General features: G+C 43.1%; 2 protein-coding genes across 4 annotated transcripts in view; both read right to left on the reverse strand.

Annotated features, from left to right (window-relative positions):
• Positions 1–17645, reverse strand: part of LOC146191758 (uncharacterized) — an 81651-nt gene extending 64006 nt beyond the window's left edge. Inside the window, exons 1-8 of the mRNA XM_084602269.1 lie at positions 17377–17645; positions 15269–16023; positions 14614–14740; positions 10502–10635; positions 10015–10092; positions 7453–7596; positions 4754–4841; positions 4594–4686 (exon numbers count right to left, since the gene is read on the reverse strand). Coding sequence (XP_084458395.1) covers positions 4594–4686; positions 4754–4841; positions 7453–7596; positions 10015–10092; positions 10502–10635; positions 14614–14740; positions 15269–15474 — 870 coding nt within the window. The 5' untranslated portion in view covers positions 15475–16023; positions 17377–17645. The remainder of the gene's footprint in view (positions 1–4593; positions 4687–4753; positions 4842–7452; positions 7597–10014; positions 10093–10501; positions 10636–14613; positions 14741–15268; positions 16024–17376) is intronic.
• Positions 17646–17779: 134 nt separating this feature from the next.
• dia (diaphanous related formin 1) overlaps positions 17780–26657 on the reverse strand; it is a 41617-nt gene continuing 32739 nt past the window's right edge. For 2 of the 3 annotated variants that reach the window (XM_084602268.1, XM_084602266.1), the window contains 5 exons: positions 25344–25465; positions 24655–24819; positions 23992–24127; positions 23452–23553; positions 17780–21109 (listed from right to left, as the gene is read on the reverse strand). In XM_084602268.1, the coding sequence (XP_084458394.1) occupies positions 21006–21109; positions 23452–23553; positions 23992–24127; positions 24655–24819; positions 25344–25465 (629 nt within the window). In that variant the 3' untranslated portion in view covers positions 17780–21005. The remainder of the gene's footprint in view (positions 21110–23451; positions 23554–23991; positions 24128–24654; positions 24820–25343; positions 25466–26657) is intronic. The other variant, XM_084602267.1, reaches the window with a different exon arrangement.

Consider the following 26657-nt stretch of genomic DNA (forward strand, 5'->3'; position numbering starts at 1 on the left):
CCACAGTTGCTTTCCTGTGGTGCATAGGTGCAACGGGGCGAAGCATCAAGAAAGCCAACCAGACAACCTACGAGGCACCTGTTCTCGCGCAAACATGACTTGATAAAAAATAGGAATGAACCATTTGATAGCTACAACTACAGTGAAAACTAATTCGAAATGGTGCCATGACTGGCGGGGCGGCTGGCGGCACCAGAAAGTAGGGGTTGGCTGCTCTTCTCTTCTGCACAACCTCCTATGCGTGCAACTAAATACTCGTTAATCCGGCCCTCGTTAATTCATAAAATCAGATAAGTATTTCTGTCGGCGTGGTCCCAGCCAACGTCCATGAAAGGTTATGGCGTTAGACGGGCACTATGTGTTTCCCAATAAAAAAAAATAATTACGCGGGAAATCCCTTTTTTCTTTTTTCGCGACAGTCGTCTATCCTTCCACCTGTAAGTAATCAACGAAAGCATGCGGTCAGTCGCGATCATGACGCCAGCTTAAAGGAAAGCTGAAATGCTTTTTTGAGAATTTCCCGAGATGCATGCATTAGAATATATGAAACTTGTAGATTAAGCTCACGAAGTGGTTTCGCACTACCGTTTAAAGTTATGACATAATGTACTATTAAAATCGCGACAATCCTTAGGCTTCTCCTAAAAAGCATTGCTGCAGTGCAGTGAAACTAGTCTATGATGTCATTATAGGTAATGTTACGAATTTGAACAGTTTTCACTCAATCCTTTCTGTGAGTAGGGACCCTAGAAATACTGCTAGTCTCTTGTCCGCTGGCCGCGGCGGGGGCTGCCGCTGAATGATTGCAGCGGCGGCGCTGCGGTGAACCGGAGTGCGCCACTGCTGACGGAGCAGACGCGCGCGCCCGTGCGCTTCGAAATGCATTCGCTGCACACTGCCTGGTGCCTTGTACATGCGATGATGCTCTTTAGTTTTTTATTTCAGTTTAGTTGTAGTACTGAATTCGCGCCCCAGTTATTGGCATAACCACGGAAACAATTTTTTTTTGTCGTGACCGAAGCTTTGCGCGCATGCCCCGGAGCCAATGGAGAAACGAAGCCGCTTTTTATACCCTATTATCCTCACTGAATACTACCGCGCTTGCATGACAATTGCGCTTGCATGAAGGACTATATTAGATGCACATTCTAGGCTCAGAGGACCATATGTGCGAGACTGTCGCCGGCGTTTTCGTTCACGCTATAATTTCATCTTAACTTCTTGTTAAGTTATCACACGTAAGTAGAACTGAAACTTTTCAGATGCATGCACAATTAAAGCACGCAAGATGGAAACCCGAGCCCTGCAAATCGCATCGCGCTTCAGGCAAACTGCTGATATGCATTCTTTGGTGCTTAGGAAGCCGAGTAGCCACTCGAATATGCCACCCCTTTCCTTGAATTGCGTTTTGCAGCCTCAAAACATGTTTTAACAGCCAGCTGCTGCTTGAGAGGAAGGCCACTAATCCTTCTTTAAAACTCTGTCCTTGAAAGGTGATCATTTTCATTTTCCATTTCATAGACCTTTTACCAACTTTTTCACCGATTGTATGTCTTTCATACGAAAACCTGCTAGAGACTTGGAAGTCTTTTTATTCTTTACACCCACCAGACTTTATTCTTTTCTCCTTGACAGGGTGTTCTGAGTTAACTTTCGCAAGTATTTGCAGGCTATGGATGCGTGCTACATCTGAAAGAATGGTACAGTTCATCGCAAAGTAATGCCCATTGGAGGAGGGAAAGGTATTTGTCATGCATGGGCTTCAATCCGCAGCCAGGACACAAACTGAGTTTCGCAATGTCCTGAAGATTAGTTATCTCTTCTGTTTACTTGACAACTGCTATCTCCTTCACTTTCTTTGCTCGAATGTACACTGCAGCATTCATGGCAGCTTCATCCGTATAACTCCGATGGAGCAGAACTCGCCGGCTTACGTAAATTGCTTCCGGAGATCTGTCCTTGCTTGAGTGGCATGTGCGAACGTTACTTGCTCATCATCAGAAAGATCGACATTTGTCCATGCGGTGGTGATGACTGCAGCTTTCTGCATTCTTGGAGCAGACTCGCGTCACATGTACGATCCACCATCACTGTATTCTTCAATCAGCTCACTGGTGCTTTGGGATCAATGCGCTTCTTTTTCTCTGCAGGTCTCCCTGCTGACTGTTTTTGCTCACACAATAAGTTGCGCTCATTTCTATTTTGAGGCAGGGGTTTCGCAAGTATTTTGGAACGTCAGGAAACACACTCTGGACGGCATCCTTCATGAGGTAACATCCCGGAGAATCTCAATTAACCTTTCCCTGAATCACAGTCTTCTCAATGAAACGGCTAGGGTTCGAAGTGCCGCTCTCAAATGACACTACCTTCGTCGAGCACTCTGTCGCCGCGCTTGATGGTGCGTTCCCACTCTTGCCTCTTCTCTGCGTCTTTCGGTGTCCTAAGACGGAGCATTTCACCTTGAACGAGTGCTATCCGCTCTTGCACCCGCGAGCACGAGTTGAGTTGCAAGTCCTTTATTGAATAGGACGGCTCATGGCCATGGATGGAGGTAATGTGGAGTAGGCAGAATCTTTAGTGTTTCCCCAGATCATCACTCAAATCAAATTGCTCTGATCAGGCCACTAAGGGAGCCATACATGGCAAATATCATTTGTGTGTTAGCGTCAGTTCCTATAAGGCGGTAGGGTTCGAAACGCGTGCTGTCACGCTTGTCCCGTTGTGTGGACATGATGCAATCGCACATCCATAAAAAAGGAGCATCAACACACATGCTTGCTAACTTCCGCGAATTCCGGCTCGCGAGCGCAAAGTGCACGTGGTGCACAAGTGTTGCCACGGCACTAGCGCTTTTGCAGGGCGCAGACGCGCAGTATGGCACAACCTACACCACGCTCCGAAGACGAGCAGCGCCCCCTGCGCTTTCATCAGAGAAGCAGCCAACCGGTTCCATAGGGAACCCCGCTCGGACGGCAGACTAGCAAATACTTCTAGGGACTCTACTGTGAGTCACCCAATGCCATCGAACAAAGCCTCGCGACCTTTACCTTTGTTAGCAGTGGTTTTGTTCTTCAGAGCAAAAATTCCTGCGCTGGAAATGCGTCACCTCTACAGATGCCGTTATCACTGGTGTGTCTACAAGTCACTGTGTACTGCAGAGAAGCCTGAATACCAAAATACTTTTACTCAACGATTACATTGTCAATTTGAATGCTACCTCTAGATAGCTTGGCATGATTTAACCTTAGCCTCCACAGATTCAACTTCTTTAATTTACTTGAATTCTAAAACCGATTCATTTTCCCTTTAAGCACCGCTAGCTTCAAAGGCGCGTTTGCACTATCACGCGTTCCAATTATTGCGCTGTAGTGGTCGGCGCCCCCTACTCCCAGACACGATAAGGTGAATACAGGGCCTGCACAACCGAACGAGCGCTGGAACTCTGCAAAGTTGCCTTCTCTACGCTTCCTTTTTCTCAAAGAGCTAGTGTGAGAAGGTAAACACGCCATGATGTTATCGCTGTGCAGCATCTTGACGTACTGACAAGAAATGCACAGTGAAATGAGACGGTGACAGCATGAAACAGAGGGATGCTCTAACGAAAGCTTTTTCCTTTCTTCAAATTCTTAGTGGCAAAAGTGGAGGTCGGGTTCATTACTCGAGGGGGTCGTTATGCGAGTAAATACAATACATTTACCGTAAGTTTTTTTTTTTTGAGGTAATTCGATAATTTAAACTTTTTTCCCAGTCCCTTGAAGTTCAAATTAACGAGCTTTTACTCTATACACTTGCATACAAGCGGGCCGGGTCTGAGAGAAGTGGCATGAGCAAAAGCATGGCGACTGTAAGCCATCGCAATGGCTTCCTCATATGTCACTGGTGTAAGGGGGCGAAGCATCCTGAGACAGTTAAGGAAGTGATACCAGCTCATCATTATTCCTTCTGAGAACCAAATCTGTTTTTAAGTCTCTTCCCTTAGGACAACAAAAATACGAACTTAATTCTGTCAGAGCTAAAAAGGGAGCTGTACGTACTTCATGTCCATAGATGCTAATCTATGCTTTTATGCTGTGAAAGTCAATGATAAATACCTCTGTACCTCACTCAGCAGTTAATTTTTTTTTAATATTAGGGAGTTCAGATCATACGTTTTCCCAGGTAATATTTTTTTTTCTGGCTAAAAAATTCCTATCAAGGAGGTTTTACTGCACAGAGTCTTCAAAAGACAGTAGGTCTCAAAGGCTGCACCTGACGGTTCAAAAAGTGAAAGCGCATTTAGTAGTGCTATATTTCTGCACGAAATTTTCAAGAGAATTTTTGCCTGTTTGATATAAAAAATAATAGTTCAATACGTCCAAGTTCAACATTTTTGGGATTGATCCCAAAAATACTAGAGGGTAGTTTGGAAGGCCCTACCTTCTGAATTTAGTAGTAAATTTGTTCCGCGGAGTTCAAATATAACACTAGGTACTTGCAGTCAAAGCATGAGTCAACTTCACAAAATTAATTACAAGTAAGGACAAAGGTTCAAGAAGCACGACAGCTATAGCTAATTAGCATGGTTGTAGAAGCTATAACCGGACACTGCCTTACCTTTGTTAAAAGCTCCCTTATTCGGTTGGACAGCTTGCCTACGGTCTTCAATTTTGTGCACCATGAGAGATCGCCCAGTTCCAAACCAATCGTCTGAAAGTGGGGAAAGTAGCACACCTAAGTGAAAGGCACTGATGTGGGAACCACCAAGTTTCCTCACCCTCTGCGTAAGAAGGTGATTTATCTTCTCTTCGATCTTCTGTGCACGCTCATCAGCTGATGTCAAGAGCAACAACGGAGTCTCTTTGCTGAATACAGAATACAGAGAAGGAAAGAAAAAATGGTGAAGATCCCAGCACTAAATATAGTTGCATTTGTTGCCATAGTGAGTGTCTGAAACTGAATGCAACCTAGGTCTTGTGCATACAGCTATACTAACTATACTGCTTGACACTAACAACTTTAAAAAGTTGCCATTAAACCAGTTTGTCCAAAAGTAACCATAAATTACCGTGTCAACCTGTTCGTAAAAACAACTACAGTAGGATACAAGAGGCAGAAACTGATAACCATTAGCCATTGTACGCGGCATCTTTTTGCCGTTTGGCAACACGAAACAAGCCAGAAGCATCATAACTCTGGAGCTTATGATATCTTCTGGTTGTTAGCTGTTTTTATCACAAGAAGAGCTTAACCAGTGGACTGCTTTTTGTCACAGAACAACTCTTTGTTGCGGACATTGCAGAGGACTAGTGTCTGACCAAAAAGAGATTTTTTTTTTTTAAACATTATCTGTGAATGTGGTGCCCAAATTATGTTATGGATGAGAAAAGTTCTGAAGGTATACTAGTTACAAGGATCAACATGGCAAGTGTAAATCTCTCAACCGCTGTTCTTTGATTCTTCTCACCCGTCCAATCAAGCATGTTTTTTTTTTTTTGTTTTTTTTTTTTTTTAATCATTTTCATTGGAATACCCCCGTATCATGGAGGAAGGAAAGAACTTAGAAGAGGACCTGACGTCATTTTCTTGAAGCCGGCGCGGCCGCGCCGCGACCGGACGCTGCACCGTCTCTCCTCTTCCTTTACCCTCCGCATTCTCTTTCTCCGCGACACTCATGTACCTAGGGCCCTCAGCAGCGCTGTTGCTAGTGGCCCGAGTTTTCATAGCAACAGCGTCGCGTTGCTAATGGCCCGACTTGGCTAACCCTAAATTTTGACGTCACTTCCGCCACACTTTCTCCAATGCATTGGGAATGGCAAGGGCCTCTCCTAAGTTGTTTCCTTCCTCCATGCCCCGTATCTAGGAACGATGCCTCATATGCTCATCCTATACAACAAGCACAGAGCCACCTTGATCTGTACCGACAGTAGCTTGAACTTGCGCAGAACAGTCCATTTCATGGAGCTGAACCACGACTTTCACTCTTCTCCGCCTGATGGTTAAAACACTGTTATATCGCAATCTTGTGCCGAAGCAGTAGTAACTGCTTCCAAAGAGAGGGTCTGCAAAGCCAAACATGCAACAAAGAAACTGAAAACGTTAAATAACCTTTATCAGTCTAAGAGAGAAGCACTGGACACATCTTTCTTGCCGTGACTGAGACAAAAAAATTGTGCTTGCCACCCGTTCTCCATGGGAAACCATGATCAGCAGTGTGCTAAATGAAAACATTGGTACCCCGCAGCCAATACTCTTCGGAATGACTGCATTTGACGTTACCAAAAACAAAAAGACAGTGTGGTTCACTTGCAAGACTGGTGTGTAAAAGAAATTCACCGAGTAGGCAGCCTAGCACCGGTTATCTTAGCAGTCATCAAGAAAACCTGCATCCGCCTGGAGTTATGCCAACCAACAGTTGTAGACTATGCTCAAAATCTCTTGTACATTTCCAGTGTCTGTTCACATTTTGTGCACAAAAAAACGAAGCATCAATGCATCCTTTCCACAGGCAGAGATTCAACCAGTCATACAAAATCTTTGGCCTGTACGGTCCTTTTATTGCAACCGTTGATTAATTTGCTACTGTCCCCTTCCCACCCTCTTTGCCTCCCCCCCCCCCCCCCTTTCTTTTTGCTGTAGCTGCAGTGTGGTTTGTGTGTGCTTTTTTGCAGGAATAACACGCTCAATATGGCTTGCAACCAGCGAGCGCGCGGCAACAGCATTTTCCAAAAGCATGCTGGGGCCAACAAGTGGCGTGCCTCAAAACTAAGTGGAAAGGATTGTGCTGTTCCAGCAGCCAGGTGCATCTCCTGCATCGTCTGCTCAATGAAATCTGAGCTCGTTTGAAATTAGGTGCTAACAAAATGATGGAACCAAAATCAAGTACAACATGAACCCAGCATTCGATACACAAGTGCCGGTGATGCGACAACGCCACATCACTGCCAAGACCAGATGGCACAGGGGAGAAGGATGACTGCTGGAGCATCTTTGCGCGTCTTTGTTGTGCACGTGTCAGACTCATTTCACTAACCAGCCCAATTGACAGCATTGGCAGCAAAATCCTTTCCCTTTCGTTTCCAAGCTCGTCACTTGTCGGCACCATCATGCTTCCAGGAAGCACTCCAGTCCTGCTACTTGGGGTTGCAGGTCATAATGAGCGGGGTAGTATATGATACCCGTGATGTATCGCCAATCAATGCATTGATTTTGTGTTCTTCCAATTGCATGCTTGGCGACAGTTTTCTCTCTCAAACCCAGATGTATATTTAAGTCTGCAGTAATTCATAAATATGATAAATAAATGAAATTTCACAGCCAAGCATGCTTGCACTATCCCGCCGGTTAGAATTTCACCGAACGAAACCCTTCCCCTTTCTGCAAAAGCCGCCAGATAACCTTCTTACTAAGCTAGGCATCTGCAAAAAGAAGATCATGCCTGCCATGTTGAGACTCGGTGACAATTAAGATACGCACACTGCATGCTTCCTTTTCCTCCCCAGAGAGTGGCTGCCTCCAAGGAGCTCGCAGAATCGTCGCTGCGCTTCTTCTTGGTCTCTGTTGGCTGTGGACAATGAGGCTGACAATGCACGAGCCATCTGCACTTCCTCTTGGTATTTGCTGCAAGCAAAGATTACACAAACCTTCACCACCTTTTAGAGTAATAGCGCTACTCAACGCAAAAGCAGTTTCACGCCATGCCAGGCATTTTTACCTTCAACCAACCTCGACCTTCACCCTTGACTGCTGACCTTAAGAGACGTCATCTAGACAAACACTATGTGAAAGAAGCAGAAGGCTTAGTTAACGTAAGGTTTTTATACCTATGTCAAGTAATACCAAGCGTCTGATGTCACCAACCAACCGAAAACCAATAGCATAACCAAAAGGAACAATCGCTCCACATTCTATTTATTATTTAACCAAGTTGAACTGCTGTTTTTTTTTTTTTTTTCCTATTTTTTCCCCGTGGGACGGCTAAGAAAACGTGCAAGCTTCTTATACTCAGAAGCCATCCTACATACCATTAAACTCCTGAGATTAAGCCTTGAAGAACCTGAGGTGGTTTAAATTAACCAGCACCATTCAAGATGCCACCAGTAACTGTATGAACAGCAATAACAATTGTGACAGCAGTGGCAGATGCCTATTGCAAAGAAAACTGCTCACCATTGCCTCCAAACGAACAGAAATGAATGGAATACACTAGAATAAGAAGGTAACTGAGCTGGAGCATACCTAGAAAGTGAGAAACAGTGCTAAAAGCATTGCACATGAGACAAGCAAATGCCACGGTACTGGCATTGACTATACAAGCTGTCTTTTTTTTTTTTGTCCTGTATCCAGACCTGTTCCCCACATTTAATGAATGGAATAACAAGCAAACATCTTGCAGATGCCACTGCTTTATTCTTTCCTTACCACATTCATTGAGCATTGCAAGCCCACTAACAATAATTCCGCGCAAGAAATGCGGGGCCTTCCATGTTGCTTCCTGACACGCTGTGCCATTTGGCATGTAATCAAACAACCTAAGTTTCCTTTTTATTGCTGATTTCTTGCTGCGGTTACATTGTGAATGATGTTCCCAAGTAGCGCTCTAACTGCATTTCTGAAGTGAACAGCTGTGAGTATGCTAGGTGAATCTGTGTACTATATTAATACTGTTTATAATGTTATCACTTGCTATTTTTTCTACAAAGGCAGAGATGGTGTAAAACACCGCCATAAAAATGGGTGTGCGCTGTTAAAGTCTATTTTCTCCCATCTTCCTCGCACCACTGCACTCCCAACGTAATCAGCGCTTTTTAAACTGTTCGTATAAAAGTCCATGATGTTGCTGTATTTCTCCTGGAGCTCTAGAAATTCATTAAAGGTATACTGAACGAATATCCAAGAATATTCAGAAAGCACCACATTTGCATTCTTAAGACACGATTACACTAGTACAGACACATAATTCAGGTTAGTTTTGAGCGGATGGGTATATTTTTGATGTTTTCAGAGCGGCCGCCGGGTCAGGGGCAGCGCGCTCCCACTGTGAGTCGGCAAGTGTGAAGTCACAACTACCCTCAGCAACGTCATGGCCCCGCGATCTCGCTGCCGCCGCTCCCGCACCTGAAGTTGGTTGACCGGCTACACACAGTGTTGGTTCCCCCGCATCGCGCCGTGCACAATGCTGCGAAGTGTAGAATGCTGCACACAAGGGAGGTCGAGGGGGACGCGTATGGAGGGGGCGTATTGCGGGCAATTGTTTGCGCGGTGGGAGGGAACAATGAATTGTGCGCAGGATCACGAGCAACAAAAAAAAAAAAAGCTTGTCCGTCCCTGCGCTTTGTGAGTGCCACAGGGGAAAGGAAAAATAAACAGTTGCAACCGGCCACGATCGGGGTAGTTGTGACGTGATATATGGTTTTGTCAGAGCTTTCACAGGAGCCCGCTAGGTGCGGCGATTTGAGGAATATTCATTAAAATACTTACTGTCCGCTCATTTCTGTTTATAAAGTGGATTGTTTTGGTCACTCCCAATGCGATAGCTACCATCTGTGCTGGAAATCTCGGCGCCAATTTTTTTATTTATTATACCTTTAACGATATGTTCAGGCAAAGTTTCCGATTTACAAAAACGTGCGAGTGGGGTCGCAGATTGCAGAAAAATTGCACCATGGAGGTAGTAATTTCACATTTCATTATAATAATATGGTAACTACTACTCTTAAATCATTGCCTACTTCTTCCCCAATTTTTCGCATAGTAACTAAAAAGCTTAAATGACTGCAGCATTATGCTTTGCAGCACTGTCTGAGCTACAAGGCTATCTAATGGACATGTCCAGACTATTTTTGGAACATGTTTCACACCAATAGAAAGATGAATTTCGCTACTAATAAAAGCTATAGGCTTATTACTACAGCATGCTTCTGAGAAGGAACACATGCTGGAAAAAGATTAGACTGCAGACTGATGCATCTGTTACATCTGTAAAAAGTGGCAACGTTCAAGGAAGAAAAATAAAGTCTATTCTCATTTGTCAATTACCTTTTGGGGACTGATGCTACAGGTCGTGGCTTTTTTGCTGCACGGGGTGCAGCTGATGAATCTGATGGCACATTCCTTCTACAAGAAGTTAGAGGAAGAAAGAAAGGCAGGTGTAACTATTTAATGCTCAAGCATGGTGGCTCTGTTAAACCTTCAAAATTTCTATATAATGAAGTATTGGAAAACATGAACATTACATTGCTGTGTTTGCTGGAAGAAAAAAGAAGCATTCAAAATATAGACACACTGCTCAAGCAGGAAGCACAAAAATAAAAAACACAAGAGAAATGTGACAAATATACATGACAGCTACTACAGCAAATAATGGCCAAATCTTTAATAAGCCTAAAATGTCCTCAACACAGAAAACCACGCTATGGAACCCTCTGAAAGTGTTTGCAGCATAGTTAAAATAAACAAACAATATGCCCCCCCCCCCCCCCCCCCTTCTCCCCAAAGATAAAAAGAAAAAAAAAAAAAAAGTTACCTTCTTCGGACAACAGGCAATCCAACAGCCATCCTTTCTTGCACATAACGCTGCTGCAACCGAATTGCTTCCACCACCTGCTTTGGGGACATGCCCAACTTTGTGCTGCATTGTTTTATGTGGTTCTTGCATGCCTAGACAAAACAAAGAAACATGCACAGACTCAGAATAGGTCAAGCAAACACAACAGAATAGGACAAGCAAGCAAGCCTTAGTGACAAGGATGGTAAACTAGTGTGCAGCACAATCAACCTTGAGGTAGGCTGCTGTATAACTGTAACTGGCTTGCAGTGCATCAGCAGTGCCAAGCCATCAATGAACCTCCATGAACCTCCACAGTGAGAGGAACTTTACAACTATTATTAAGGCGAACAGGCTCATGGAACGAAATCCTGTGCAGAAGAGTTATGCACGAGATGTGCGCGGGATCTCCGCGTTGGATCTGTGCACTGATGTGTCACTTGTCAATCATCCTAACGAAGTCATCAGAAAAATAAAAGCCATGTCTCCGCCGTGCCGCCATGAACCGAGCCTCCATCTCTCGGATCCCCAGACAAGCGCTATAATCAACAGTGCCGCATTCGAGATCGTAAAACTCGCATCATAATTCTCCTTGTCTACAGTGAAGATGATAGTAGCGATGACAATGCTGCTGCAATTCGTGATAATGACAATTATGGCAGTAGCAATGATAATGACGGTGCATTTAGTTGATAATAACAATGAGAGCAAACGTGATGCACCGTATGAACCAGCAACGCTCCAGCTTTCGCGTTTCCACAGTGTAGATTCTACAGTGCTCTCGGAATTTTTTTTATTACGCTGCTACTACTACTATTATTATTATTATTATTATTATTATTATTATTATTATTATTATTATTATTATTATTATTATTATTATTATTGTTGTTGTTGTTATTATTACGACCATTATTATTATTTCAGTAGAGCACTTAGAGCCACTACAATGGGTTCAGAACAAACTGAACAAGATTTGAAAGAAAAGCTTCAGTCGGCCTGCAACGTTTCAACATGAGGAAATGCCTTCGTCTAGAACAAACCTCTGATAGTGGGCAGGTTTCTCTCCCGATTCTTGTTCAGTTTGTGCCATCAAGAATCCTGTATTCCTCACCCTCGCTCTACCATACAAATGTGTTCAAGGGCTGTTAGAACAGAGCACTCCCAATGCCAGTTCCATCAACTTCATCATCCTCACTCTTATCATCAGCCTAACTGCACCCACTGCATCACAAAGGCCTCTCCTAGCCTACATCGTCAAAGCACATGCTTCTGGGACTATCGGCAAAATGTGCATCCTGCAGAGGAGGCTCTAAACAGAAGAAACACTGGAATATAAAGTGAGTGTGCGTATAATGGGGACAACAAAGGCAATGGGGTAACACATGTAAAAATCGGTTCGAAACAAAAGAGGCCGATTTTGCCCATTGACCAACACCTCTGACGTCGCATTGTTTACGCCAGGGAGAGGTTTATTCACCTAGTCCTGTGCAAGCTTCGGTCAGTTTATCCCCGCAAAGTTTGCAGCAATTTCATCCATACCCCTAAATTTATGATACCTCCAGCCAAGTTTGCCTTCTCTAGGAACCAACACAGCCACCCTTAGCAATGACTGGTCACCTTTCTTTCACATTACATGCACTGCCCACGCCCATTTCTTCTCGACTTTTACTAGAATGCATTTGCTCACAGATTTGCCCCGAGCAGCTCTGCTCTCTTGCAGTCCCTTAATTTTGCACTAATCACCTTCTTTCCCATAACTAGCTACATTGCCGTGAACTCAGGATGAACCCTTTTTATTAGCCTCCACATTTCAACTATACAGGTAAGATGCTAAGCAAGATAAAGCTGCCATGCCATTCTCTTGAAGGATGCAGGTAAACTGTAATTCATATATTTACAGCGCCTGCCAAATGCACTCTGCCCCATTCCTATTCCAATTTATTTCACCCCCGTGATCTGAACCTGCAGTCACTAACCGCCTTTATAAGTCCTTTACCACTTCTAGCACCGTGAGCTGCAGTTCCCTTCCTAAATTACTGAAAATTACTTTAGTTTTCTGCATAATAGCTTTTTAACCTACCATTCTGCTTTGTCTGTCTAGCTCATTCAGGTTTACAATATTCCATGATTCCCATTAATGATATTTTAGATGAGATGAATATAAGCCAAGGGGCTTGAAAAAAGTAGATTAATGGTTGGAAGTGTAACAGAGTGAAATGGGAACGGAGATTTGAGATATCGCAGAATTTGGTGTGAAGGAGAGGTTACTACGATTATCCAAAATTACGACACTGCAAGCAAAATTTTCCGACGTATTTTGATTTAACACCAAGCATGAGTCATAAAGCTCCCAACTTTTGCTAAAGACCGATTCACATGACGGACAAACCGTCTGTGGACGGAGCACCACATCATCCAACGTCACTCCGCCGGGGGCCGGAGCTGCACCGCTCCTTGCGGCTTCATCACTGCAGAGGAAAATGGCAGGCGACGGCATTTCAAGCCAACTACAACTAGGGTGCTTCAATGGCCAGAGGCGAGAGCCTCAATGCACTCAATTCTTGACACCACAAAAGCGCGCCCCCCTAGGTTAAAAAAGAAACAAAAATATCATTGTTGCCTCAAATTAGAAGATGTAGTTTTACTAGAAAAATAGCAGACAACCCCCATGTTTTGACAGGAGAAACGCGTGCGCCAGTTTTTGGTTTGTGAAGGCTGCGCCATCCGTAGACGAGGCGGAGCCAGTGACGTCGGGCCACACGGTGCTCGTCCTCTCGCAGGACTCCAACAATTCCATCCGCCATGTGAATCGGCCTTAAGCAGCAGTAATCGAATCAAGGTTATGTGGTGATTGATCTCTTAATACCACCAAAACCTGAACAACCAATGTGACATCAGGATTGTATGCAAACTAACTGCATGCCTCAAGATGGCAGAGTTTGCAGATAGCAATACAGTCTCTTATATCAGCCCTTTCAGTTCTATCATTAAGTGCAGAATCTGGCAGAAAACCTGACAATGTGCATGCAAGCATCATCAAAGTAGTAGGTTAAAGCCAATGCAAAGTCAGTTACCGAGACAACTTTTTAATTTACATGAAGAGACCAATGACAGTTGCCGCAAAAAAAAAAAAGAAAAACAGATTTGCAATGAAATTCATTAAAAAAAAAAAATGATTCAATGCAGATAAATGTAGCCAGAACTGCCATGTCACAAATATAAACAGTGCCAACCTGAGCAAGATGCTAGCTGCAAAAATATCCATATAAGCTAATGAACAGGTAAAAGATGAGAGAATGTAATGTTGGTTTGGTTGGTTTGTGGGGTTTAACGTCCCAAAGCGCCTATAGCTATGAGAGACGCCGTAGCGGAGAGCTCCGGAAATTTCACCACCTGGAGTTTTTTAACGTGCACTCACATCGCACAGCACACGGGTGCCTTGCTTGTTCGCCTCCATCAAAAAGCGGCCACGACAGCCGTGTCACGTAATGTATACTAAGCATGTGAGCAAATATTTCAAATTTGAACATGCAAGTCTAACATACCTAATAGTATAAAAAGTGCATCTAAAATATGTCAGATGCATCGGTGCTTGTGAGTAAGATGTTTCATGCACTTGTGGAAACAAGAGTGTTTGACTGTCAAGACTGTCGACAGGTTAAGAATGCCTATAGAAGTTTTGGCACATGGCATCTAAAATACAGACAGCCATCTCAAACACTATGGAAAAAGATGCATGCAATCCAGGTATTTCCACAGTGCCCTAGTCATACATCACATATTGAAAAGTGTGATCTGGCTGTGTAGCCATAGCCATCAGAGACAAGTTGGGGGTGTTCAGTTCCCTGCTCTGACATATCCTTGCTTATACTAACCCAATGCAAGACTCATGGCAAGCATATAAAAAGAAAATTATAAGCCAAATGAAGAAAACCACCTACATCTGAAATATCTTGAAACAGTTAAGCAACAATAAAACAAAACGAGTGGCTGGATACGACTGAAAATGATAGGAAGCTGTACTTCTACACATACAGTAAACAAGCAAGGCAAAAAAAAAAAATAATAATAATAATAAATAAAGAGACCTCAGAGGTCTTGAATGAGCGCTCGCAGAGGGGGCAGTCTAAAAGGACAAAACTAGGGGCTCCATTTCGAGAGGGGGTCGAGACAACTGGCTCCTGCACAGGCTCCTCAGCCTCTCCATCAAGGCATCTGCACCAGGGGGAAAAAAATTTTTATTGTAAAGAGACAGGCATTTATTCTACTTTACACATTTACTGCTGCACGTCGAATATAGAGTAAACAGTACAAAACAAGTCGGTTCCATTCACAACCATTAGTCCATCATTTTGCTACCACACCTTCAAGAGCTGAATTGCAAATCATTCCCTGCATATGCACAATGCTGCAGGAAAACATCAGCTTTAAGTAATCTTTTATTTTTTTACCCCCTTTTGACCTTGAATTGCGCACTCTTGACATAAGATTGCATAGATACATCAACAGCAGCACGTGCTGCATATTAAGTGTCTCTTTCTAAAAGCCTGTGGAATGTGGCACAAAAGTCTGCGCTCATTTTAAAAGTTGAAGCTAAAAAAAATGCCATTTGCAGAACAGTGCTGAACAGTGTACGTCTTTAGCCACAGGCTGCCGTTAATGAGCAACGATTATTACGTAGCGTTCAGCAAGGAATAGCCGCAACTATGCAACTGTTTCTCTGAGACTTGTCACAGCTCTCACCTGTTAACGTGAGCCAGCCGCTGAGGTTCGTCGAAAGACGTGATGTCCTTGCGGCACACAACGCAGATGCATGCATCCGCGGCTCTGGAGGGTCTGCTGAAGCGCTGGAGGCACTTTTCAACGTGGGCCTCCATGGCACCCACCCCCAATTCCCCACACGCAGGACAAGTGGCTTCGGCCCGAGGCCGCACAGCACATCTGTCCATGGTTCAGACTTACTACTACTGTCACAACACACCAATAGTGGTGAAAAGGTTTGCAAAACAGTTAAGTCACCGGGGACCTGGCTACATGTTGGCACTACTGGTACACATAGCATTGCAGCAGCATGCATCAGGCCTGCCCTTAACAAACACAGAAACTAGTTAAACAAGTCACGAGAAGTCAAAGCAACTGAAAAATTGTCTCTGTCTTGCTTAGTAATCAGCTGTGGTCTCTGATGACCTCCCAGAAATAATTATTACATGAAGACGAATATATGGAGCAAAAATTAATCTAAACAATTCATCAGAGGAATAAGAAAAGTAGTGCTTAATCAACACTTAAAAAAGCAATACAAAAGTATATCCGCCATGTATAGACTACAAAACTACTGATAATAAGGGGCATCTCTCAGAAACTAAAGGTTCCTGATATCTTGGTTGATGTTTTTAACGCCGAAAGTTGCAGACTCATCCAGCCTTTTGCCGATGCTTGTACTCTTTGGAGCGAAAGGCTTCATGAAAGGTTTCACAATATCACGGGGCACCATCAAGCTGCAGGAAAAGGGAAAAGACAAAATATGTTCTTTAACAACATACAAATACATCAAATCAGCAAAGTGATGACACACAGATGATGCATAAGCACACTCCCTTTGTATACACGGTGATACACAGGGACATGATACGTGGTGGCTGACAACAAAACAGTTGGTGGGGCATCAATGCTGACCACGAAGTCTGATTCCCTTGTGTGAAGTGGGTACTATGCTCCCATAACATTGCCACCATTATTAGCAAACAGCACATACAATGAAATTTAAGGTCGAACGAGATCTCATCTGGTCGGGAAGCAGGTTTATTTCAGCAACAAAAGAAGCAGCGTAGTGAACAAGGCTTCCGCAGGAAAGCAGAAACGTCTTAATTTCTTGAGCTAAACCTTTGTTGCTGAAATGAGTGGATAAGATGATGCTTCCTCAATTACATAATCTCCACAAGTGCACTGGCATTGTTATTGTTCTAGCAATTTATGGGGCCAGTATCAATGCTGTCAAAATTATCTGGTGACACTTCTTGTGAATAGCAGAAAACGGTTTTTTTTTTACAATGATACTACTGTAAAGATCTGTGCACCTGCACATCGATTCCTGATGTTCATAGCTGAATGAAACTAACACTAGGTAACCACTACTATACTGAATTCATGCCCATGTTGAGCAGCTGGACAGGTATTTAGAGAACAGTAATAAAGCCGCAATGGAAAGAGCAATCTATATGTACTGCACAAACTAATCACGTGCTGCTGCCCTACAGATATCACAGCATGCGACGAAATGTTAAAAAATCGCTGCCATCCACTCTAAAGCGAGAGAACGAAACCAGGCTGCAATACACATGTAGCGACGGGGTGCAAATCTGCAGTATCAAATTGTTTTCCTTTCAAATCAAACCACATCGGAGAAAATATCGCGTTTACTTGACCCTTAATAGTGTTTTCCAGATACCCTGCAAATGTTTCCAACAAATGCCTCTGATGTAGAGCTTTTATTGAAACTTCGAAGCACCCGAGATGCTTTTCTTGCTTCTGCACGCGCTGCCACTATGCAGTATGCAGTCATGCTCGAACCCAGTATCCGCGCTAACGAAGAAAGAGAAACAAACCCAAAGTAAGCCCTGGGGCAACAAGTTTTGAGGATTTCTTTTTTTTTTCCCCCTTTGGCTGAAATACGAGTCTTGCTCCATTTTTGATACCACACACAGTTCGTGTCCTATGTCGACCCAGATGGTGACGTCCTGCTGCGCAGCAAGTCGAAAAGTGAGGCGGACACCATCACCAGGTTATAAAGGCAACCCTGTTTGTAGTTTATAATCCCGATTTCTGCCTAGAAAACGAGCCGATTTACTCACATAGACAAGCCGCCGACCACGATCGTGTAGACGACTCCAGCGGTCGCAATTTTCGCAAGGTTCGCACCCGCACGGGTACCGCGAAAGTGCTTGTACTTGCCCGCCGATTTGTACACAACATTCATACTGACGTTATCTTTATACGCTTGACTGCGTTGCGGTCAAGAAAATAATCTAACGCGCACAAAAACTATGTTCGCACCGCACCGCATTAACCTACCCATAGAACCTTCCCATGAGCGCAGGAGGAAACGGAACTGGATCTTCTCAGAGAAGCTAGAGTCTGGAGCGAGCGGGCACGGACATACTTACCTATGAGGGGGCGCCACAAAACTACTAAATTCGCTCTTCGACTACGCATCGGCCAACGTTTTTAGGATTGACATCATTCACAACAAGCCAGTCGGTAAAAACAACAGATTCATTTTATTTGTACCGGTACGGTCCTGGCATCCTAATGAATCCAAGCTCTCGACCGTAACGGACACAGCGTATGCCAGCATTGAGCAATGTCCCTTCAGAAAGTGCATTCGTGTCGCAAGAAATCATGCACCTTACGAAGCTTCTCATTAAAAAACGGCTATCATTCAGGCCTGTAAAGCTCTCACAAAAGTCGAGCAAAAATGCATAGCCAACTATGGCCTCTATGGCCGCGGCACCTGTACAGCACTTTCGCATTGCACAGTGGACGCATGCAAATCAGACACCCACTAAGCAGATGTCTGCACGAAAAAAAAAAAAAAAAAAAAAAAAAAAAAAAAACGAAGACAAAGCAACGCACATGACAAGAATGATAAAGGCATGAAAGCTTAATCGGCACACCCGCCGTTTCTATAACAAGACCACACTCAAGTTACGATTCTGGTGTCACAATCCGCATTCGCACAACGAAACTCGCGCCGAGGCGGGAATGGTGTACAAGCATGATGAACATGTTGCCACATCAGGCACTGCCGTCACAGATCAACAATTGGGCGCAGCACGGATTGAGTGTAAGCAACTTACACAAACACGAACAGGACACAGGATGCATCTTTCTGCAGGTTATGTACCTATATATGTGCTCATCTATAAAAATATTTATGGATCTTGTGTATATCACAACTAAACTCTGAGCGTGGTGCATGTTTAAAATTGAAAATGTGCAACGCCCTAGTAAAAATTGCATCGCTTCAAGTGAACTCGACAAACCACAGTCTTTATATGCTTTACAAGCTTCTGTGAGCTCTCTTATTTTCCTCTGTACAGCATTGAATGTATTCAGGATCACAGCATCCAGCAAGGTTTTGTAACAACCTGCCTGTAAGCATGGTCCCATGGCAGTGTATAAACTGCACTACACCTCATACACACTGTTATATGCACACCTCTTTTTTTTTTTCACTATGTTACAAGAAAAGCTTCGTTGCGAGCAGTCACTCCGGTAACAAGGTAAAGCACTCGCACCACAACCGCGCACATGTATAAATTTACACAACGTTCTATGTACAAGCCTGCTAACTTGCATAGGCAATCCTACACTTCATGTCAATCACTGACACCTGCAGAAGCATGACGCTAATAAGAAACGAGTGAGATAATCACATCATAAACTGCCCCAAGTAGCAGAAACATCAGTAAATGTTGCCAGAACATTGTGTGACAAAACACAAGGTAGAAATCATCATCGCTCAATTTTTTCACCTTAATTCAGAGGTTAAACAAATGCTACCACAGAAACACCATCAAAGGTCAAGCAAAGCTCGATTCCAACCACATATCTTCCTCTTAGATTACAACACAATCTTAAACGCAAGACAGGTGTTCATCATCCAATGTTTCATACCACAAACATGTTCATACCACAGCTCAATACTCAAGTAGCTGACATAAACACCGGATGGCAATGTTACAGCTAGGTGGCTGACCAAGCCAAATAAACAGTTTGCACTGCTGGTAATACACAGTGCCAACAAATATGCCTCTACCATAAACAGTGAAAGGAAGTACACTTACAGAAAAAGATGGCACCATATCGCTTAAACAGTGCAGCTCTTCCCATAGCCTCTCCCTTAATGCACTTCCTTTAAAAAAAATTGCAAGCTCTAGTTCATCGCCTAAGCCCCGGACATAAATGATGCAAGCACGAACAAGAAATAAAGTGTAGATTAATGTTTGCTTAACGAACTTTTTCTATCTTCAGTACTATCTTCATTATCAATGAGGCTGTCTGGCAAGCATTATAATGTAAATGTTCCACCCCAAAAGTAAGAATAATTTGGGTTATAAATTAAAGGTAAACAGAACACAAGGCAAGGACATGAACATTATGTGCGCTTGCTACTCAAATTTATTCGAGAGCTGTGAATACTTGAGCATCTTATGATATACAATCAAACAGAGGCCTTGTTTTCCCAAAAAGAAATGTGGACATTTAAGACTGCTATCATATGCCTATGTAATTAATTTTAATCCTTCATTTTGGCTATGCTCACACACTAGAAAGCAGAGTGCAGGGTAGAAAAAATTCTGGCAAAAATAAACCTCCAAGGTATGAATTTAAGTTTGCAAGCAATGTATTCACTTGTGAAGACAGCAATATGGGAGTGAATTTCATGTGTCCAGTGATAGTTATATATGGCAACACAGTTAAGCTAATCGATTTAACAGCAGTTAATATGTTTTCAGAAAAATATCAAGGCCAAATGAGCTCCGGTGTGCTTTACTGCCTTCCCTCCTCAACCGTTTTGATTAACCACTTTTCATGTTATTCAAAGTCAACTAAAATAGGCTTACATACATTCACCGTTATATTAAAATGCTTCATATTTCTAGGATCTCTCTAGTACATACTATCGTTAACAAAACTTTACGAGATGCAAGTGCACGAAAAAAAATTTATTTAGGAGTAGTCACCGGATTCACGCAACAGATGTGTCAAAGTATGAGGGGCCCGTATGCTCTATCAGCCGTTAAGAACACTATGTGACAGGGTTACGAAGAAAAGCTATAACAAACATTTTTCGCAAAAATGCAAAACCGTTTGACTGCAGCAGTACTGCCTAATTCTATTTTTTCCCCAATAAACATCTAAGCTCTTCCAATCATCTCAGCAAGCCCCAGAGTAGAGGAGTCTGCTATAAAGGAAGCTGACTTAAAGTATTAGAAAGTAAGTCTTGTTTCTAAACTCTATAAAATCACTGGCTTTGAACACTAACTCATAAACTATAGTGACAAAACTGCATAATCATAACTCGGGGCTCTGCTCTAGTTTCAAGACAGTACACAAGTGTGCAAATTAGTAAATGAACGAGTACTCTCAGGGTTTCTATATATGTTTTTTTGTCCTTTTGTTCTCAGGCAGTATGATGCAATGAAAAACACATTTCCTGTGGAAGTGATGAACAAAACAAAAAAAGAAATATATATATCCAGCAATGCGGAAGCTCTAAAGGCAAGACAAGAACAAGACAACTTCGGCACTGTGCGTTTGTAGAGAGCCCAACAGTAGCGTCCTTGGGAGCCTTTGCAATAAGCACAAAATCACAATGTCGTGGAAGAGTCGTGTGCAGACACAGAGGCACAAATAAAACATATCTGTCTGGAGATGGAGGAGACCAGGCGCGTCAACAGGAGCACAGCAGCGGCTGTCAGCTCTGCTGTGCTATTGTCCGGCACTCTATGTAGTTGGAATCTCCAAACACTGCTGCTCCACCGCGAGAGCGACTTCTCGTCAGCTGGCCCTTGTTTGCTGCTGCCGAAATAAATAAAGACAAGTCACAGACATGAGATGAATGAGTGTACACAGCAAATCATGCCATCTGTCTTACTGGCAACTTACTGCTCTGTTAACTCCTTGGCTTTTGTGCTACAACGTTTCCGCCGTTTATCGCATGCCACGCTGTGTAAAAGCTGCCACGAATTCCACTAAAATGTCATCGAAACAAATCTTGGTTTATTTTACTCATGATTACATATTCCACCAGAACACTCAAAAATAGTCGTAAATAAGGCCGTGAAATATACAGGCATGCGAAGTGTAAAAGGGAACGGCCTATACTTTGCTGCAAACCAGTTCTTCACTTTATCGCTGTCGTTGTCCGCATTTTATTATATTTCCCATCGTAGAAGAGTATCATCATAACACGAGATGCCACTTTTGGTATGCATTTTGTTATTTCCTATAGTGAAAAGCAGTATTCGTATCGTCATAGACACCGCTCTCAGCATCATTGTTCTCAGCAAGAATTTGTTCTGCTACCAAGACACAATTTTTTTGCGATACCATAGTTGGCACGAGACAAGAACTTGGACCTCTTTCTGTTTTAAATTTACTAACACACAATGATGCCAAGCTGTTCACTGATGCTTAAATGACTTTAGTGACACTTGTACCACAAGCTTCTTCCCATTGCACTAATTTCAGAAGTTCCAAGCTGTCTTCTAGCCTTAAGTTTTCCTTACAGGTGAGATCAAGAGCAGCGACTGCAGTCTTTAAAACTGCTGACCCAGCAATTCTTATATGGGCAAGTGTATTGCAGGCTTCATTTTCTAGCTTAGGCACAGAAGACCTGATGTTCCCATTCCATTCACACAGAAATGTCACACGTATACTTGCTACACTTTGCTTTGCTTGAGAACACAGCAGCAGAAGTGGAGGGAGCGGAAACTTTACCAGCATACTGCTGAAATATCTCCTAGTATCACTAAATTTCACAAAATGGACAATAAAAAAAAGTGTCAGGTTGTTACCAGTGTATATGACATGAACGTCTGAGCATTAGCTGTGGTGTGTGACAGCAAACAATTTCTACAGGCATGTTCTGTGTTTTTTCTTTTTTTATCTTGCAAAGACAAACAGTCGGAGGTGGATCCAGACTTGCCCAGGACTGCAGTGATGCTCTGAAGTAAACTACTTTCAAAAGATAGCTTACAACAGTAACAGTTAGTATGTACACCTATTTAGACACCCCAGTTAGCTTGTCCTCCATATTCTTCCATTTTCACTATAACCTGCAGCTTCCATGGCGACTACCTCCTAGGTTGTTTCCTTTGCAACTCCACTCCGGTTACACACTTTTCCAATCTCACCATAATCTTCTCTTTTCCACAGCAGCCACCCTCTGGATTCTTCCCATAGCATCCTTCTCAGGGTTGCATTGCTCAAACCTTATTACAACCTCCTCCTTCCATGGTAGCAACCCTCTGAATTTTTCCCATAGCAACCACCTTTCAGTTAAACATTTATTCGCTGTCACCATAAAGCCAACCCCCCCCCCCGCCCCTTATTTCCATAGTAGCCTTCCTGTTTCTACTTCCACAGTAACCACCCACTCGTTGGTTCACATGGCAGCCACCCTCTGGCTGCATTCGTTACACTTACCATGGCCCCTTGCTTTCATGGAAGCCACCCTCTGGCCTATCGCCATGGCAACTATCTTCCTGATGTGCAATCTTACACTCTGGCCATGCCCTTCACCTTAACCACAGTCCAGATGGCTCCGATGGTAACCACCCTTTCCTCGCGGATTCCTCCACTCTTGCCTTACCTTCTTCCTTCCCCAGTAACCGCCCTGAGAATGGTCCCCATGACAACCAGATTCCAGTTGTGTCCCTTACTACTACAACTACTACTACTATACTACTACTACTACTACTACTACTACTACTACTACTACTACTACTACTACTACTACTAATGTTAATAATAATAATAATATAATAATGAAAAACACAGGAATGGGGCTTAGCAACTATCAATGTAAAAATATAAAATAAAAATAAAAAGAAGCAAGGCTATTTTTGGCCAGGCATTACGCATGGTAACACACTGCCCATCTCAGGGTGAAAACTAGCAATAAATTAAAACCAGCAAAGCTTCAGCTGGCTCACAGTGAGAGCCAAGAGAGTCAGTTTATATGAGGCTAACATTATGCAGGGCAACTTCTTAGGTTCACCATCCGTTAAAAGTAAACCAAATTTCAAGCACCTTCTTAAGGGAATTGCCATCCCCTAAAACTGGTTGGATGAGCGAAAAACACAAGTAGAAACAGAATTATACCTGCCCACATCAGTGCACAGCTGAGGAATGCTTACCATTTCCGCCTCTTGCTGGCCGCCGCCGTTGCTTGTGTGAAAACGCAGAGCCAGTTTTCAGGGCTTCCAATAGGCTGTCCATGACACCTTCCTGGTCCTGACCTGGAGGCAATAGAGTAAAAAAAAGCATCCAGTGTCATAATTACCTTTGCTTTATTTCGGTGCACGTCATTCTTTCCTCACTTCTGAAAAATTCACGCTACAGTTGTTCATACCAAGCTAGGCGCCGTGTTGTTACACATACACTGCCTTCTGTCTCAAAATATTTAGAGAGCATCGTACTTGTACCTACATAATGCTTCGATATGCTGGCTTCGAACACTCCATGACTGGCTTCCAATAAATTACAAACGCGGTTCAAGCTGTCATCCACATCAAAATGTAGCCAAGGCAATGAGCCATCGGCTATTGCCGTAGCATACAACCAGTAAAGTAGGAGGTGAAACTAGCACAAATAATACAAGAGTACCGGCTCACAAGAATTAAAGAAAAACTATGGGACACGCACAGAGAACTGAGCTGTGGCAAGCTGTTAATTACCAGAGCTGATGTCCACCAGCTGCTTTTTCTTGGCCATCCGCTCTTGCTTCTCCTTCTCTGCCTTCTCTCGTGCCTCCTTGTCCCGTTGCCGCTTCTCTTCCAGCTCTCGTGCTCGAACATTCTCTGCATGCGCCGCCTGAAATGCATACAGTTTCATTAGGATCGGTGTTACATGTCGACAGTGTGCACTGGCAGAGTGTGATGCGTATACCAACTATAACTTGCATGTCCTAGAAAGCAGTCATAAATGCTTGTCCCAGCTTAACAGTTAGCTAGCGTGCATTCAATTTTCATGTTAAGGCAATCTGACAATGGGATGTTTAACACTGTGTTTGGCTACCACGACTACATGCGCTGTATGAAGTAAAACAACGGCAGCAAATTCCCTATTTAATAGCCAAAATTTTGCAGAACGCAGATCAGTGCCTAGAAAAACAAAACATATTTTGCCATGGCTTCCAAGGCTTTGGCATGAGCATCTTTTTTTTTAAGTAAGTGAACTGCAAATTGCTAAACGTGCAAAACTCTGAAACATACGAATGATGTGTGGCAAATTGAAACTTGCTGCATCCTGGCCCTACCTGAGAGTCTGAAGTAATAATTGCAAGGCAAGAACATATGGTAAAGGGAAGCAAGAGAAAAAAAAAAATGTGCAACACTCACAGAGAACTGCTCTTTGAAAGACTTGACATCAGTGAAGAATTCATCCAGGGTGTACTTCTTGGGCTCGAAGACGTAGAATTCTGCCAAACCTTCGTACAATTTTTTCATCTTTGCAAACATGCCTGAAAGCAGCTCGTGCTCTTGGGCAGCTTGGTCGTAGAAGCCCTGTATATTTTTTTTTATTGTAAAGGAATAATGCGCCGTGTAAGTGCATCTAGACAAATGCCAAAGAGACGTGTTTATATAAAAAAAGATTTTGGTAAAAGCTTTAACAGTTAAGAGTCCTGTATTGTCAGTACAAGCAGTGCATAGCTGTCTTCAGCTTTGTCTTCACCAAAACGTGGCCTCCAATGCGAGGCAGTTAACCTAGGAACTTCAAATTACCAGCAGACTGCCGCGACCATAGAGCCACCATGGCATGTGGGTATTCCGAAATTAAAAAAATGTAGTACTGGCATAATAGACCCTCGATGCAAATAAAACTCAAAGGGTGCTGAAAATTTACCTGAGTTGAGTGGAGAACAAGTTAAAGGGAGCCTTTCTGGTGACCAGATCAAGGCATCAGTTTGAACGGTAAACTAGAGGTTAAAATTAAACAAGTTCAATAAACAAGTTCAAATTAATGTAACTGAACCATAGCCGAAGATTAAGCATGGCACATATAATTCGGCCCATGAAAAGAAGGATACGCTCATGACTTCAGCAAACCGGTCGTTGGGACCCTGGGGCTTGAACGTCTTCAGGTCAGTGCCCAGCTGAGCGAGGCACTTCTTCATCTGTCCAAGATTCTTTTCCAGCTGGTCAGGAGAAACTATAAAAGCACAAAATACCCACACACACACAACACATCAAGAGGTTGCCGGCATCCTGCACAAACGGCACTCGCAAAGTTACTCTTTGTTAGACTTCAAACATCTCGGAATCGAATATGAGGGTTCCGGTGCATCAAATATACTACATTAGACTATAACGTACAGAATTCTCGCAGCTTAATAACTCTCCACAAAGCCTTGATGCTGTCTGGAATTGTATGCTGGCCTTTTTGAATGGAATTGACTGACTTCAGTCACAGTGTTTCTCATTGCAGCAATAGAAGACCAATTTCAAAATGTCAAAAAAGAATGCTGATTTTGGAACAGGTTTACAACTATCTATGCCTGTGAAAATAGTGGTTTTCAGATCAGAAGTGAATATTTCGAATATTTCTTGCCTACAAGAAAATTGACCTGCACGATAAGCATTTTCAAAACCATGTATTTTCCCAGCACTCAAGGCGATTATAAGAAAAAAAAAAAAAAAAACTGTATTAAAACTTTTCCACTCATTGAAGTTGCGTTGACCATTGCAAAAATAGCCATTAAAAATTGGTTTGGTTTCGTCGATTCAACATCCTAAAGACACTGAGCATAACAGGGACGCCACTGTGAGGGCTCTGGACAATAATGACTAGTTGGAGTTCCTTACCGTACACTGACATCACACAGCACATGGAATCTTGCGTTTCACCTCTAGTATCGCAGCCGTCACTGCATAGACTGAGGAGCAGATTTACACATGGGTGTGTGGGACCTAAATCTAGAACTTCCAACTACAGTACTTCTTCCAATAGTTATTGTGCAGTTAACGCCCTTCATCAGTGACATCATGGGCCCCTTCTAAACATATGCACCCTGTCCCTGTGCACCCTGGGGTCGCCCCTCATCAGGCATTGCAAACAGGCACCCGTTAAAAATACAAAACATTTGAATTAGACTGACTCTTTGCACAGGTCTACTCACAGCTTCTAAAAAGTTTGCAGCGTCACTTTTTTAGGATCCTTTGAGAACACTTCCAGTACTGCTTGAATGAATAATTGTTTCTAATGAGGCACTAAATGACAAAGACACACAATTATAATTTTCAGTAAAAAAAATATTTCTATGGCTGTTTTTGGCTATGCTGTTGCTTGCTTGGCAGCAAAAGATGATTTTTTGGCTGATAAATTTGTTTACAAAAATTTCCCA

Source organism: Amblyomma maculatum, chromosome 4, assembly GCF_055883805.1.
Source record: "Amblyomma maculatum isolate TAMU_Amacu chromosome 4, ASM5588380v1, whole genome shotgun sequence".
NCBI classification, from domain to species: domain Eukaryota; kingdom Metazoa; phylum Arthropoda; class Arachnida; order Ixodida; family Ixodidae; genus Amblyomma; species Amblyomma maculatum.